The sequence below is a fragment of the Colletotrichum graminicola genome (assembly GCF_000149035.1).
Source record: "Colletotrichum graminicola M1.001 genomic scaffold supercont1.17, whole genome shotgun sequence".
Classification (NCBI taxonomy): Eukaryota; Fungi; Ascomycota; class Sordariomycetes; order Glomerellales; family Glomerellaceae; genus Colletotrichum; species Colletotrichum graminicola.
In genome coordinates, this window is record NW_007361021.1 from 583,258 (window position 1) to 598,848 (window position 15,591).

Genomic DNA, 15,591 nt, shown 5'->3' on the forward strand with positions numbered 1-15,591 from the left:
CTCTGATGCAATGCATGCATGTCAACCGAACGAAAGAGAGCGTGAGAGTCAGAAAAACATGCCATTGACCTCACATCTTGCCACATCCCTTGCCTGACGCGCAACGGAGTTCTACGCATGAAATGCAGGACAGACTTCTCTCGCAAGCCTCGTACTAGAATCAGCTCATCCCGCCGCAGACCTCGTTGCATTTTCTCCAAGGAAAACAGGTCTGGAAGAGGCTCCAGCGCCCGGCGCTTCTGCTCATGAATGGTCTGCATGAATTGAGCTGGGTGCGAATACCTCCCACCGCGTAGCATTACTCAAGCACGCTCATGTACCGAGGTACCTACGTAATCACGCATTCCGTCCTCTCCTCCTTTTCGCCCACTCCCCGCAGAGGAGAACCCGAAACCGATCAGCAAATCACAGATGAGCCGATCCCTCGGTAGCCAAAATTCTACTGTCCCCGGATTTTGCCATTAGCGCATATGCGTTTTTGCATTCCTCCTTGCGTCTACTGCTGCTGCCGCTGCCCGTCAATGGCCAGTCTTGCCCGCGTTTCCCTCAACAAGCGTCCCAACCCTTTTTAAAAACCACCCGAACTCCTGACCCTTCCCCTCCTTTTCCCCAGTTACATGCCTGTCTGCCTTACCTTTTGCTCCTATCGAACCAAACTCATTATAGTCTAAGCCTTCATCGTCTCGCCGTCGCTTATCGAATTCGCTGTCCTTCCATCTTTGTAGACCTGCCGGACGGCAAGCTCGAGAACTCGACACAGCCAAAATCATGGAGGAGGCTTATAAGCAGTACGCAAATCAAGCGCGTCGCAAGAACCGCTCCAGCACGAACCTCAACCACCTCTCCCTCGCTCCCTTCACCTCGAGGCTACCCCTCCAAGACGACGATGCTCTCCCCGACCACCTGACCTCGCCGCACCACAACACATCCTACTTGGAGGGGAAGTCCGCTCCCACTACGCCGGGCCTGCTGTCCCGTTCGCCCGCCCGGTCCAATTCTCACGCCCGCCGCTCCTCGGTGCCGCATGCCGACCTGCCCAAGAGCAAGTCGGCCACCCACCTGGCGCCCGCCGCCAGCGATCGGAAGTCCCACAACCGCAAATCCGTCTCCGGCACCACCTCGCCAGCGGTGCGTCGCCGCAAGGACAAGGACGACTTCTCTGTCCGGGACCGGAACGACAATGACTGGCTGCTGAGAACAGGCGCGCTCATCAGCAACGAGAACCGCGAATTCAAAGGTCAGGCGTGGCTGGTGTCGAGACAGAGCTCTACCAGCTTGACGGGTATGCGGGACGCCGATGAGGAGGCCTTCGAGAGGGAATTGGCCCGGGAGCGAGAGCTTGCTAGCCGTCGGAGCAGCCGGCGCGGCAGCCTCGTCGACCTGGACGGCGCCTATACCCACTCCGCCAGGCCTAGCCGTCCTGGGAGTCGGTCGGCCAGCAAAGTCGGCAACCGGAACCAGATGTTGACACCCATGGAACGCCATTCCTTGGACGAGGGATACTTCCCTCGTCACGAAGGCGAGGATTATATCCCCGGCCCCGACTTCGTCAATCTCGACGAGCAGCTCGAGTCTTACGAACCTGACACAACGCAAGATGACGAGGCTGCCGTCAGAAGGCTTGTCAAGGGAGAAAGAGCTGGTGGCGCCTCCTGGGTCGGTAACCTCTTGGGATGGCCGTTGTTCGCAGTTGAAGAGAATGAGGAAGATTCGGATGACGAAGACGCCGACGGGGACTTCGAAGTCGAGGGTGATGAGGAGGGAGCGCGGGAGCTACACCGGTCGTGGTCAGCCCGTCATTTCGAGAGCGTTGTCAACGCTTCTGACGGCCGGGTCCCGCCCCCGAAAGCCAACGAGGGTGGCTGGCAGGATGCCGCATGGTTGCTCAGCGTAGCTACCAAGGTTTTGCTGTGAAATCGGACAAGGGGAGGTAGTTGAAGGAATGAGGGAAAAGCAAAGAATTTGGCTCATGGAGAGATTGAACCCCGCCAAGGAGTGGAGGGGAGGCCGGCCATTTGACCCTTGGGAACACGGTGATGTGGGTCATCACGGCAGCCCTGGGCAGGACCGAAGCTTTGTCGTTAGACTAATTGGGCACCCCGGCGGCCCGGAAAGAAAAAAAGAAAAAAAAAAAGGGCAGGGTATATTCTCTTGTTTGCTCAATGGCCTCACGTCACGTTTCTGCCGGATCCTTCGACAAGGCTCGACCGGAGCCAGCTTCGCGTCTGCACGCTGGGCTTGATCCGTTGGTTCATGGTCTACCAGTCCTCGCTCGCCAATGGGTCCAAGTGTTGAACTGTAGGCATCTCATCCATCTAATGATATCCACCGCCATATTCATCCGATCTAGGGTCAAGTGTTGACACCGCGGGGCTCACCAAGTCATGGGAACCATTGTCTCTTTTAATAGTTGCAATAGCTTCCACAATTGCGTTGGTTTGAACTAGATAGCAAACAGTATCCTTTGGTTTCCACGCTCTCCGCCCAAAATAGCGAGAACCACGTGACCATCTAAATACCTGCACACCGAGATGCGGGACTGAGCCTCCCGGTTCCGGTCATGTCGCGTTCTCCACATGGTAGACCGCAGCCATTACGCATCCAGCGTTAATCAGAACATTGGCTTTTTTTTTGTCAGGGCCATCTAAAAACCAGGGGAAACAGCACAAACCGGCAAAACTGCGCCCGATCCGGCTGGTTTAGGTCAACGAAAGTGGTCACAGTTTCGTCTGAACCATCGTCTCTAGACTGCCAGCCCACTTCCGAGAGCGATGGCTGTCGGCCAAGCCGGCGCGACGAGACTAATGGCCGCACGGTAGGGTCAAAAACAGGTTTTGGGAACATCCCCTCGCGCTTGCATGCAGCAGCAGCTGGCGGGAACCTTGTGTTGTCCCCCGCACATTGGCTCGAAAGCACGAGACGGTGAGCGAGGTGTCGACACCCGCGGTGCGACGTTTCGCAACCAGCTCTCGCCGAATGAGTACTTCCACGGCACTCCGGCTGTTGTTGACAACCCCCCTCCCCCTACTGCAGCTCAACGACCAGCACTCCGTGATCTCTGGATGATGTGCGAGGAGGAAATTCAGGTCACGCAGCGGATGCCGTCGGAGAAGGTGGAGCTCAATTCCGACTGCATAGCGGAGAGACTCTTGAAAGGTGAAGCCAGTGGTTTTCTCAGGGTCGAGGCCATTCATGTCATGCGTGTCTTCCAGCAGACCTGACCGAGACTCGGACCTCGAGAGCTGCCATTGTGGCTATTATGACAATGATCCTCGTGTCCACAAGCACTGATACACTCGTCGAAGCGCCTCAGGTGAGTGTAACCATCGTGGTAAACGAAGATCTCTGGACCTACTAGTCCTCGTCACCTGGTTAGAAAGCTGAGAAAGGAATATGGACACTGTCCCACGCTACCCACGTGGCTTTAAGTGAACTAACCTCAGATGTCACCGTATATCGCTTGCTGGTTGTGTGATAGTGATTTCCCCTCCACTTGTGTGACGATTGAAGTTTGGAGGGGGGTAGGAATCGAGAGGTGCTAGGTATCTGTGTAATTAGACTCCGCAGGAAGGCTGGTCACCTTCCATGGATTGGCGCATGCGTGACATCAAAGCTCAGCCGGCCCAAGCATTTGACGACTTCTGTGGACTAAATGGATGATCTCCTTCTCCTATCAAAGGTAGAAAGGGTCTAGAATGCGGGATGAAGGTGCAGGTTGCTGCGCGAGTGACAACAACAAAGAGTAGTAATAATAATAAAAAGCTTGGACTCTGCGCCATGTGTAAGACGGGTGGGAGTCAAAACCCTTCAGGCAGCGGCGGCATGACGATTTCCGGTCGATTGCAGCGAACCGTCAAGGAAAGCGGGGCCTCTGGAAAACACGGAGACATCCCTGATGGTACATACGGTCCGTGCTGCTGGATTTTCCCAAGTTCTCTACCAGCCACAACTCTATGGACTTCTGTTGACAGAGCCTCAATGCCACATGGTTCCAGCATGTTACAGGGCTTGAGTGATTGAACCCAGCCTCAAGAGGACGTTGTCGCCTCTGCACAATATCACGAGCGTTGGTTTGTCGGCTACCGCGGTGCGGCATTGAGATCGATAGCCGTGGACCGCGATCGGACGTTCGTGAACTAAAACGGCAACGCCTACCACACAAGTACCCTGGTCCCTGTAGAACTTGCAGTATACTATCCGTACAACCCGCGATGACGTCCAAGTGTGGTATGACGTGTGGGTAAGAAGCCCAGCTCCAACCCCCCTAGACGCGAGTGCATATGCAGCTGCTCCACCTCGCCATTTAACCATTTCACCGGAACCCCATAAAACGGAGGATAGTCGGCAAGACATGCAAAACTGGCGATATAGGCCAGGAAATCCTTCTTCTTCGCAGGAAAAGTACTCGGGAGTGGGTTTCAATCGCCGGCTGAGAGAGTCTAGCCTTTATCGCCAGGCCGCGACCCCTGCCACTTGGCCAGCATGAGTGACTTTGAATGGCTTGTCAGCAAAACCAAGAGGCTTGAATCGGGAACAGGCCGTCGAAGTCGTTCAACGGGTATGGACCCTGCATTCCGGCCTTCTCCCTACCTGTCCTGGCACACACACTCTCTCTCTTTTTCATTTTTTTCTTTCAACTCTCCTCCATATGATAATTCTATCAAGATGCCGCCGCCCACTGTGTGCTAGCCTGCCCCCTTGTCTTTTGTGGCCTCCTAATCGGCGTGGAGTAGCGATTATCTGTGCCGGAAAAGGTCAACAATTAGGTCGATTTGCCACACCGCCAAAAGCGGAGGAAAATGAGGACGGCCTCGCACGATCGATAAAATACCCATGAATCGTCACGCCCGATTCCTCTTCCACCAGGAAAGATGTGGGATGCTATTCCCGCCATAGCCCGATGGAGAGGCTGGATAGTCTTGGCGAGATTGAGTCGAGCTATGGCTAGTTATACGCCAAGAGTTCGCCGACGAAACAGCTAAACCATCGATCATGAAGTCTTTGGGGCCGAAAGCAATGGTGTCGGAAAGGACTGGTGTCGTTCTGACGGGTTAAAGTGAGATTTCCGCGCTCCCTGTCTCGGGTAATGGTGTATCCTCGGGACAGACTCGCTGAAGTCCAATGACGGCGAGGCAATATTCACTGACACGGATGTCAAGTTAGCCGGGGTAATGAGAAGAAGTCTGAGGAAAACAACGGAACATGCCGATCATTACCTCTCCGCCTAAAGGGTGACAGGTGGTGTCGAGCTTGCGATGCAGGGCAGCATCCTGGCAAGGTTGATGTATCCCGGTTGCCTGCGAAATACTGTATCTGTACAGTGGTAAGGTAGATCCACAACCCCATGACCAGCCTCCATGGTCTAGACGCTTTCCGAGAGGAGGAATGGGTGCCACCTAGTGACAGCAGGTGCTAGGTCGTCAGCTCACGGGCGGCAAGTCGGGGACCTTGAAGCGAAATAGGTGTTTGCCTGGCGCCTTTGGGGGCCGGACAGACTATTCTCATGACGTGGATACGGTGATCCTTTTGAGAAACTTGGCCAGTGTGGAAACAGCTTGGGGGTCTAGACCCCAAAAGACAAGACAACACACGAGGGAAGGTAAAGGGGGGAGGGGGGGGTGGGCAAGAGATTGTCGAACCGAACGAGTGCAGCAGACAGGCGAGGGTTTAGGTATTGGTAGAGAAAAAGAAAGCAGCGGCAAGGTTGGTTGGAGTGTGCCCCGACACCGATAGAGGAGTTGATGACATGCCGTGCCAAAGGGATGACAGTATTGACCAACGTAGCAGATAAAGATGCGGCCGGACGCAATGAGTGGTGGCTGGAACGTAGTCGGACGTGGGACGAATCAGTCCAGGAAATAGCTCCCAACTTTTTACGAGTTGGCGGAAAGGTACTAACACCCTGGACTTTGTGGTTTTTGTGTTCTATCGATTGCGTAGTTTTCCGAAAGAGAAGAAGAAAAGGGAGGAAACGCCCTCAAGGTAAGCTTATACTGACGGCGGTGTTGGCTCTAGCTCGTCGGAGCTACGTTACCTAACTCGAGTCGTGGGAGGTCAGGGTAGGTAGGGTCGGTGAATGAATCAGGAATGCTTAAGTGGGAAGGAAGCAGCGCAATGGAGATGAATGCCACGGCGCGCCCCGTACGTAAGGGGATGCCTGCTGGGTTCTCGTTGGCTTGACGGTTCTTCCTAGCAACTACAAGCCGCCTCGCAGATGCACCTCCGTCCCACCCTTACCAACCTTGCGTGCTACCTCGCCTTATCCACGGCGCAGCTATCACCGGGAAGGGGAAGTTGAAGCAAGTAGGTATCGTAAGGAAGGGCCACGAGCTGCGTGCCTTTGCCGGGCTAGCACGGCGGGCAGCAAGAATAGAGGTCATGTTGCGGCCTGTGACTGGGGCACACTACCTGGACGGACCCTGAAATCGGCAAGGGCTACGGAGTAATGATGCAACTTTGGCGACGTCTCTATGAGGTTACTAAGAATGAGGTCAAGCAGGCCCATCCAGACTTCGTCTAGTGGATAGTCCAGCCGCCCTTCTCCCGGTTCTTGTTGCCTGAACCTCCAATTTTCTTCTAGGTAGCTTTGCAGTCTTGATTGGCATCACCTCCCAGCGCTTTGGGTCGTCGCCGCACACCACTCACTCATCTGGAGAGGTATATGTACACGTAGGCAGTATATCTCCCTCCCCCATCTCTCTGGCACGTCCTTCGGTCAAGGGCTCCTTGGTTTTTTTTTTTTTTTTACTTTTTTTTTCTTTTCTTCTTTCCTTGGTTTTTCTCCCTTTCTCCCCCCATCTCTTCTCTTCTATCTCTGTCTACGGAGTATCTCTCGCACTGCTGCCGCACTCAAGGCATATAAGAAAGTGGCATCCCAGACGATAGCCCTGCGGCAAGAGAGAGAAGAAGACGAAGAAAAAGAAGAAAAAGAAGAAGAAGAAGAAGAAGAAGAAGGAGAAGGAGAAGAGCAAGAAGAACAAGAAAAAAGGAGCAGCCGGATATCCTCACTTGACCCTGCTTTTTCTATACCCCTGTCTCCTTCTCCCCTCCCTCCCCTCCATCGTCGCCCCTCCATCGACCCTCCCGCCCATCTTTAGGTCTCAACGGACAACAACGCAGCTTCTCACAACAAGTGGAAGTCGTTGTTAGCTGCGCGCGCTTTACGGATACCTTTCCAAGAATTGATCTTGCTCGGCCAGGCCCCAGGTCCCATTCACTTAGGTAGGTTTAGGTACGCCCTGTCTTTGCTTGCCCTGTGGACTGGTTATTCCACGCCCTTCCCGGCAAAGGCCCCAACCAAAAATCGCACTCGAGATCAGTTCAAGATTCGCCCTTTCCCTTTCGAGAGATCAACTACACTACGGATACACCACACACCACACACAGACCCCCCTCTCCTTCCTCCTCTCTGGTCATGCCGCCCTTCCCTGCCTTGCCCTGCCTTGCCTTACCTCACCCTGCCTTAGGCTAGCTCAGGTACCTACCTCACTGTACTTTGCCTTGCCTCGTCTGACCCTTCTTTTCTCTACTGCCTCCCAGCACTCGACCGACGGGACTTGCTCCGAGCATAGGTACACCTCAACCTCGACCTGTTCTTCACCTCATCAGGTTTTCTGTGCGAAAGGCACACAAAACTACCCCTCTTCACCATCTGCCTCCCTCCGCTACCCTGCTACGGGTTTGCCGCCGACTTCAGTATTTTATTTATCGTCGTCGACACCCATCACCGCCATCACATCGACTCAAGTCGCAACCCTCACCGTACTTTGGAGCTTTCATACTTGTGCCCGTCCAGGTCTTCGTCACGCGCAAAGCTTCAAACCAACCCATTCCATTACGTCAGGTTCTTGGTCCAACAGTCAGTAGGCAAGGCGCCGCAACGCGTTACATCCCAGCCCTGCCACGCCTTTTCAGAGCCAAACACTCTCTCTTTCTTCTCCTCTCCCTCCCTGTCCAGCCCCCAAAGAAGCCTACAGATTATCTGGTACAGATATACCAAAGGTACTTGAAGCCAGGTACTCCGCCGTCACCAGCGCAGCTGCACGACCCCACCACACGCAGTCATCCCCTCTAAAAAGGAGTCCACTTACCCACATCACTAACTGCATCCCCCGCCGAAAAATTATTAGACACCTCGGAAGCCCTACCTGCTTCACTGCTACCCTTTGACTCTACCACAAATCAGCAGCTCTCTCTTTCGTCGTCTTATATGTGCCCCCACCAGAATCCGACCCGACAGCTGACCCTCTCACTCTAGCACGACAGACGCTTCACTACCTTCCCAGTCTCATTCGTCTTTGTAAGTAATTTGTGTTGTATGTGCGCCATCATACGACCTTGACCCCTTCCCTCGTCCTCCTTCCCGAATATCCACACCGAGCTGCATACTCCCTGTGATTGCGGTATATCTCGGCCATCATCACCTGCAGCAGCGCTGGCGGAAGCATACGGCGGTAATACCAGCACCGGCATCGTTGCCTCTCCTCACCCTTACCTCATATCTCTCCCAGCCTATCCTCAAGAGCCAGGCGCAAAGAATCCGAAGCTTCTCTTTCCAAAATCCACCTGCCCACCCGCACACGCACACGCGAACACGCACGCACACACACATCGTGGATCCACCACTGCCTGACTGAACACTTACTTGCCGTCGGCCTGTGTCTCTAACCAGAATCTTCGCTTTGGTAGCCTCTCCTCTTTCTCTCTCTCTCCCTCCCCGCGCGCGCCGTGTCTCCCTGCTGTCGCCAATCACACTGTGCGCTCACATCGGATCGCCCTTAACCGAACCCGCTTCAACCAGCTCTTCACTCGCTCTGCTTGCACACCCAATTACACCTCATAACCACACAAGTCTAACAGACCAGACTTTGAACCACCAAAATGCCTGCCTCAGAGGATAAGGTATGTGATTGAACTCTTTCATCCTTATGCCTGTGTCGGTGATGTTTTTTTTTTTTACCCTACAAGGGCTGGGCTGAGCTAACGTGTGATGTCTGGCGTAGAGCGATGACGGTCCCCTCAGCACCCCCGACTTTGGCGACGCGATTGACTCGGTCACCTTCGGTCAAATTCTAGAAATGGACGAGGACGAGAACGATCGCGACTTCAGCCAGTCAATCGTGTTTGGCTTTTTCGAGCAAGCAGAGGAAACCTTTGAGTCGATGGACTCGGCCTTGTGAGTCGCATCAGCACCCCCACTCTGTCTTCCTCTCCCCTCCCCCTTCCCCCTCCCCTCTATTCTTCCCCTGACCTCATCTTCGGCACCAACAAAATGAATACGGCCTTGCGAGGTACTAGCAAATGTCTCGACACGGACATTCAAAAAGCTGACAGTCGTTACTTCTCACCTCTACAGAGAGGAAAAGGATCTCGAGAAGTTGTCGCAGTTGGGCCATTTTTTAAAGGGGTCCTCTGCCACGCTTGGCCTTGTCAAGGTTAGAGACAGCTGCGAAAAGATCCAGCGCTACGGCAAGAAGGAGAACGAGGATGGCTCCCCGGAGACAGACGAGGAACTGTGTCTGAAACGCATTACCGAGACTCTCAAGGCCCTGAAGACGGAGTACGCGGACGCCGAGAAGCTTCTGAAGAAGTTCTTTGGCACGGAAGAAGAAGAAGAAGAACATGAAGACGAAGAAGACTAAAGCCATCACAGAGTCTTCCTGGCAACGCCGCCGCTCCGTGTCCCAGCATCAGCCTGTCGTCGCCCAGCATCAGAAACAATGGCTGTGGCGACGCAAGGACGTGGACATGAAAGGGGAGCTCGCTTTTCAAGAGGGCTATGCGGCTCTTCTATTACCGTGCCACCGTGGATCTTGGACACTTTGCTTACGAACCTAACTCTCTTCATACCCCCTTCCCTGCGCTTACGAATTTAAATTACGAAGAAAACTTGGCATGGTGACCTGGATTGGTTCCGCATGGAAGACCCTCAATGCTTGTTGGAGGGCAAATGAACGATTAGTTGAACGGCCAAGGGCAGCCAACTGGGACGACAGGAAGGTTCTGAGCGCTTTTGTTGGGGACATCCTCATCTACGCCTGCTATGGTCCTGAATTAACAGCATGCTTACACGGTCGCTACTATATTATGCTGGATAGACGGGCAATAGTATTTTAAGAGCAACTTTTGCCTTGTGAACAACCTTTACAGACAGCACCGAAATGGCTGTTTGTGTACCTCAGCCAAGTGAGGGTAGTAACTGGGCCTGCTTATCATATGGGTTCCGTTAGGTTTTGTAGTGTGCTGCTCTTTTTTTCCCCCTTTGTGTCGGAGGATAGCTTGATCCTCCGGGTATAGGTGGGCATGCAAGCTGATAACTGTAGGTATTCGTCCGGTGTCACAGTGCGGGCAGCGGGGAACCCGTCAGAATTCTACCCGAGCGGTCTCCATTCAGCCTTGACCGACTGACATCATCGCCAGGTGTGACGAAGCCCAGGCCAGAGAGCGGCAAATTGACGCCATAACTCCAGTCTCGTAAGTCTGCACGTCTCCCTAGATACTGACTGGCTATCGGGGCGTTCCCAAGGCCGTGGGCCCGGTGGCTGTGCGGTTACTCGTGGACTGAGAGTCTACGCCTCGCCTCCGGGTTTTTGTCCAGCACCCACCTCGCAAAAGTCTAGAGATTGCCTGCGTCCACGACAGATCGCGATTTGCTCTGCCGCTTTGGACGACAAACAGGGGCATGACAGGCACCATTGAGGTACTGGTCCGCGGGCCGGTCCGGTGGGAGCGCGTTGCTTGATTCCGCATTGTTTCTGTTCGTGTGATCTCTCAAAAGACCAAGGCCTAACGTGGCTGACAGGCATTCTCAATCATCGCAAATTTACCACTGGAGACCGGGTTGTTCTTCGTCGTACAACGCACTCTGAATTGGACAACTGCTGGGTTCTAGCGGGCCTAGTAGATCGGCCTCGAACCGCAATAGATCAACAAGACCAGCAGCTTCTCTCCTCCTTTCAAACCCCCCCCCCCCCCCCCCCCACCATGCCTCCGCGCCCGAGTCCCAGGACATCGCCAACGCACTTTTTGTGCATCCCACTTGTCACTCCAGCCTCGCGGCCTCAGCTGTCCAAGAGCCTGGCCGCCTTCAAGGCGGACGTTACCAGTCAAGACAGCTTCGCCATTCCAACAGACGCAGTGCGCCCCCTCAGCACCTTGCACCTGACTCTTGGCGTTATGAGCTTCCCGAACAATGAAGGCGTCGACAAAGCTATCGAAGTTCTCCGGAGCCTGAAACCTCGCGAGATTCTCGCCGGCATTAAGCCTTTGTCCTCCATCACTTCTTTGGCTGCCCCGTCCCAGGCATCGAATGCCGATGGAGCCACCCAGTCACTTTCCTCGTTAAACATCACGCTCCGCGGCTTACACTGCATGAAGTCCGGCCCCAAGGCTGACCCTAGCAAAGCATCGGTTCTCTACGCGCCGCCGACGTACTCCGAAGGCATCTTCCAGGCGTTCTGCGAAAAGATTAGGGCCGTCTTCGAGGAGGCCGGTGTCATGGACAAAGACAACCGTGGACTGTTGCTGCACGCTACGATTGTCAACACTATCTACGTCAAGGGCGCCCGCGGTAAGAAGGGCTCAAAGCTGACGATCGATGCGACGGACATCCTCGACCGATACGACGATTATGTTTGGATGGAAGACGTGCCCGTGGAGAAAATTGCCATCTGCCGTATGGGGGCCAAGAAGATTGAGGGTGTAGACGATCAGGAATACGAAATCGAGGCTGAGGCCGACTTCTGAATGCAGCGCCCACCCAACCTTTATGTAATACCTCATATGGGTTTGGTTCTGGAAGGAGGTGACTTTGGGTTACACTTGAAGAGACAGGCACATTTCAGAGCTTTTTCCAAGCGAGACAAAAGCATTGCAAGGTCTAAAAGAAGCTGTCTGTACCATGCGGGATATAACGCTCTCTGGTGTTATTTACGCGCTTCAGGAACCTTTGGCAGGATGGGTTCTGAACCCACTGGAGCCTGTCTGTTAGACAGAAACAGCATTTGAGACGAAACGGGTTTGGCTGCACGATTGAATTCAATGCACAGAGTAGAGGGCAGTACTCGTGATTCGACCAAAAATTCGGCTCTGCCAATCTCAAGCGCAAGTATCCGTATTGCTCTGGAAAACGCGTACCCCTTCACAGGGCTCCGTGGGGAGGTTGAGTCGCAGCAAACCGATAAACCCACCGCACAGGCCCTCCACCGTTCAGCCCCCGAGCGTGCGGGCCGCTAAAAATACCGCTCCGGCGGGGAGCTACGGACCCCAATGACAACCTTACATCACTGGAGGGGGGGGCGGAGGAGGGGGTTAGAGGTACTACGATATTAATACTTGCGACGACTCCTCAACCCAGCTGGCATCACTTCCGTCTAACCAGGCACCGACCAACCATAGTCGCCATTTTGCCTCCCCCCAAGGGCCAAGGCCAGGCAACCGACGACTCGCCCGACTTTTTCGCCTTCCTCCAGCTTTTTGGCGTTGACGCTCTCTCCAGTCCAAAAAACATAGATAAGTTCCACATAAGCGAGAAAAGGAGAGGGAGAAAGGCAAAAAAACAGGCCCGTCAGATTCTCCCCCTCCTTCACGCCTAACTTCGTCTTTTACCTCCCCAACATGCAGTACCAGGACATCTGCATTCTTCCCCCCCTGCGCCGTCCCCATGACGAAAGATAAGAAGCTCGGTCGCATGTCCACGACATCGGCGGAGAAGCGCCGCTCCTTCCTTCCCGGCGGCGGCAGCAACACCAGCAGCAATGGCGGCGGCGGCGGCGGCGGCGGCGGCGGTGGTGGTGGAAGCAGCAAGGACAGCAATACCAGCGGCGGCAGCAATACGGCTGCCGGAAGCGCCGGTTCTTCCTCGAACAAACCGCCGTCACAGGGCGGCTCCAGCACCCACGTCGTCTCAAACACTCGCAGGTCCAGCAGCAGCGCCGCGAACATGATCGCCCCGCCTCCACGTGCCCACCACGCCTCCGCGAGCTCCAACCCTGAAGATGCTTCCGCGGCCGCCGCCCCGCCGCCAAGCAGCAGCAGCAGCAGCAGCAGGGACGCCAAAGACAAGGATTTGAAACAGAAGGAGACCTCCGGTGGCACCTCTGCCGGCGTAGCCAACACATCCGGCGGTAGCAGTAGCAGCAGCGCGGACAAGGACGCGCGGATAGCGCATCTGGAACGGGAGCTCGAGATCATGGAGCGTGAGTTCACGCGCGAGCTTGACAAGCTCTCGCAGAACGAGAGCGAGACGGCCGTCTTTTGGCAAGCCAAGCACAGTGATCTGAACCAGCAGTTCCTTCGCGCCGACGCCGAGCTGCGTCTGCTCCGTCAGGAGGCCGAGGCCCGCGACGCCGACCGCGATATCCTCCGTCGTGAGGCTGCCGATCTGCGCGCCCAGGTCCGCGGGCTCAAGGAGTTTGTCAGCACAAGCACGCGCACCAGCGGGCAGACCTCGGACGAGGTCTTCTGCGACGGTATGGCGCGGTTGAGCAACGGGCTGCAGAACTGGGTCATTGTCAACTTCCGCAAGGCCAAGTTGGGTATGGCCATCCCCATGTAACGAAGGCCGGTGATGAACAGTAAAGGGGGATTTTGATGACTGACTGTTAAATAAAACTTGCAGATATCAGTGCCGCTAGCGAGGACGTCCGCGAGGAACTCGGCCGGTTGGTGCCCATGTACGCCGATCTCGAACCCCCGGCCAAGGTCCACATGCTGCAGTCCATCGTGTCGCGCGTGCTCGTCGATGTCATCTTTGACTCGTACTTCTTCGGGCTGTCAAAGGAGCAGGCAGAGCAGCTCAAGGCCGTGGAGCAGACCCTCTCAAGTTTCGGTGCGTGACCGGCTTTCTCGTTCCTTTTTTTTCTTCTCTTCCTGTCAAGGTCGTGGAAGCCGGAGGACGGAATCGTGCTGACTGACCATGGTGAACGCAGTTGATTCGCCCGAGGCGATCAACAACTGGCGCTCTGCAACCCTTGCCCTCCTCCACCGCGAGGCCGAGACCAAGATGCAGGCCGAGACGTCGGCGGCGACGGACCACGTCGTCGCCCGCGTGAACCACATCCTCGACGCCGTCGTGGCGGCGGACGCACCCCCGGCCACCGACGCCCGCGACGCCGCCCTCCGCGCCCTGGTCGCCTCCGCGGTCGACCTCGCCCGCCAGCTCTCCGTGCAAAAGGCCGTCTTCCGCGTCTTCGTCCCGGACATCGTGCCCCACCAGCGCACGCGTTTCGACCCGGCCACCATGGAGGACATTGGTGGCGAGGACGAGGACGAGCTGGCACACCGCGACATCGCCTGCGTCACCTTCCCCGGCATCATCAAGCGCGGCGACGAGAGCGGCGGGCACATGCAGTATCAGAATGTCATTGCCAAGGCTAGAGTGTTATGTAGTCCTGAATAGAAATGATGATATGACCTCCAGTCCCCTCTTTCTTGCTTGACACCGTAGGGCTAGATCATTTCATATGACACAGAACTCGTGGCGGGACGCCGCTACATGTGAACATCACATAGACCTCAGCCTTGTCGCTTATCATTAATTCCTCACCCTTTATCGACCCTCGCCGCCGGCCCGTCCACATGATGTGCGTGTAGACGCCGCCACCTCCATTCTTCCCGCGCGAGAAAACGGGCTATACAAGGGCAGCATGAGTGCCCTTATCTGGTACTATCATCAAGACTCCCGTTTTGAACCAGCAGTCACCCATGGAAGTAGCGGCATAGTAGCCAGCCATACCGCATGCTGGCCAATTGAAAGGCCCGTTCTCTGCGATTCTTGGCCCTTGAGACATGCAGCTCATCCGCTGGGGGGTGGGCGAGGAAGAGAGAGAGCGGGGTTGATCTCCCTCCCTCCTTTCCCCCCTTCTACACCACCGTCAAACCACCACACTTCGACTTAATGCGGTCACTCTCTGTCGAAGGAGAAGAGGAGGGGAATCTGAGGCTCTGCTTGGCCACTCCTGCTCGGACTCCAGTTGCTCCGGGTCAGCGGGATCCCCCCGATCCTGTGTTGACACCTGATGCACACCTGCTGCACTACACATTTCTGCCCTCTTTGCTATGTTGTACTGGAGAGCCGCCGCAGTATGATCTACGAGAGAACGGTGGCGCATAGCTCTGGTGGTTAGCAACGGGGTTCCCAATCTGTTTTACGAAGTGACGTCGCATCTCGAGCCGTGTTCTTCCATGTCAATCGCTGCGAAAGTTGACCTAGTCCCTTTTTGCGTGTCAGTTCACATTCCAACTTGAGTACAGAGCTTGCCGTTAGAGCTTCCTCCGGCAATTCCACAGTAGCACTGCAGCAAGCCGCCGAACTCTTGCTTACTCTTCCCCCCTCTTGCCTGCAGACCCCTGCTATGTTCTCAATCATAGTGCCGCTGCTATACACGTGTCCAGCGCATAGTGGGTGGTAGTCGTCACCATTTACAGATCGATGCAGAACTATCGATGGAAAGAAAGGAGCTCCCCACCGTTTGTTAGAGCAAGTTGAATGCTACTCGGGCGTACAATACTTCATTGCCAGCTCAAGAGCTGCCTTATCAGGACTGCAGTAGCCCTACGGAGTTCAACCTGCCATAGCTGCAGCTGACCCGA

General features: G+C 55.3%; 5 protein-coding genes across 5 annotated transcripts; all 5 read left to right on the forward strand.

Moving 5' to 3' along the window:
- Positions 1-768: 768 nt before the first annotated feature.
- On the forward strand, positions 769-1,914 carry GLRG_05227 (uncharacterized protein; the record flags this gene model as incomplete). The annotated part of the gene is made up of 1 exon (XM_008095912.1): positions 769-1,914. The coding sequence occupies one exon, from the start codon at positions 769-771 to the stop codon at positions 1,912-1,914; it is 1,146 nt and encodes a 381-aa protein (XP_008094103.1).
- Positions 1,915-2,858: 944 nt separating this feature from the next.
- Positions 2,859-3,221, forward strand: GLRG_05228 (uncharacterized protein; the record flags this gene model as incomplete). The annotated part of the gene is made up of 1 exon (XM_008095913.1): positions 2,859-3,221. The coding sequence occupies one exon, from the start codon at positions 2,859-2,861 to the stop codon at positions 3,219-3,221; it is 363 nt and encodes a 120-aa protein (XP_008094104.1).
- Positions 3,222-8,880: 5,659 nt separating this feature from the next.
- On the forward strand, positions 8,881-9,641 carry GLRG_05229 (hpt domain-containing protein; the record flags this gene model as incomplete). Its single annotated transcript, XM_008095914.1, has 3 exons — positions 8,881-8,901; positions 9,003-9,175; positions 9,356-9,641. The coding sequence occupies 3 exons, from the start codon at positions 8,881-8,883 to the stop codon at positions 9,639-9,641; spliced, it is 480 nt and encodes a 159-aa protein (XP_008094105.1).
- Positions 9,642-10,983: 1,342 nt separating this feature from the next.
- GLRG_05230 (uncharacterized protein) lies at positions 10,984-11,745 on the forward strand (the record flags this gene model as incomplete). The annotated part of the gene is made up of 1 exon (XM_008095915.1): positions 10,984-11,745. One exon carries the CDS (start codon positions 10,984-10,986, stop codon positions 11,743-11,745), a length of 762 nt encoding a protein of 253 aa, XP_008094106.1.
- Positions 11,746-12,661: 916 nt separating this feature from the next.
- GLRG_05231 (uncharacterized protein) lies at positions 12,662-14,398 on the forward strand (the record flags this gene model as incomplete). Its single annotated transcript, XM_008095916.1, has 3 exons — positions 12,662-13,535; positions 13,619-13,828; positions 13,929-14,398. 3 exons carry the CDS (start codon positions 12,662-12,664, stop codon positions 14,396-14,398), a joined length of 1,554 nt encoding a protein of 517 aa, XP_008094107.1.
- Between the last annotated feature and the right edge of the window lie 1,193 nt (positions 14,399-15,591).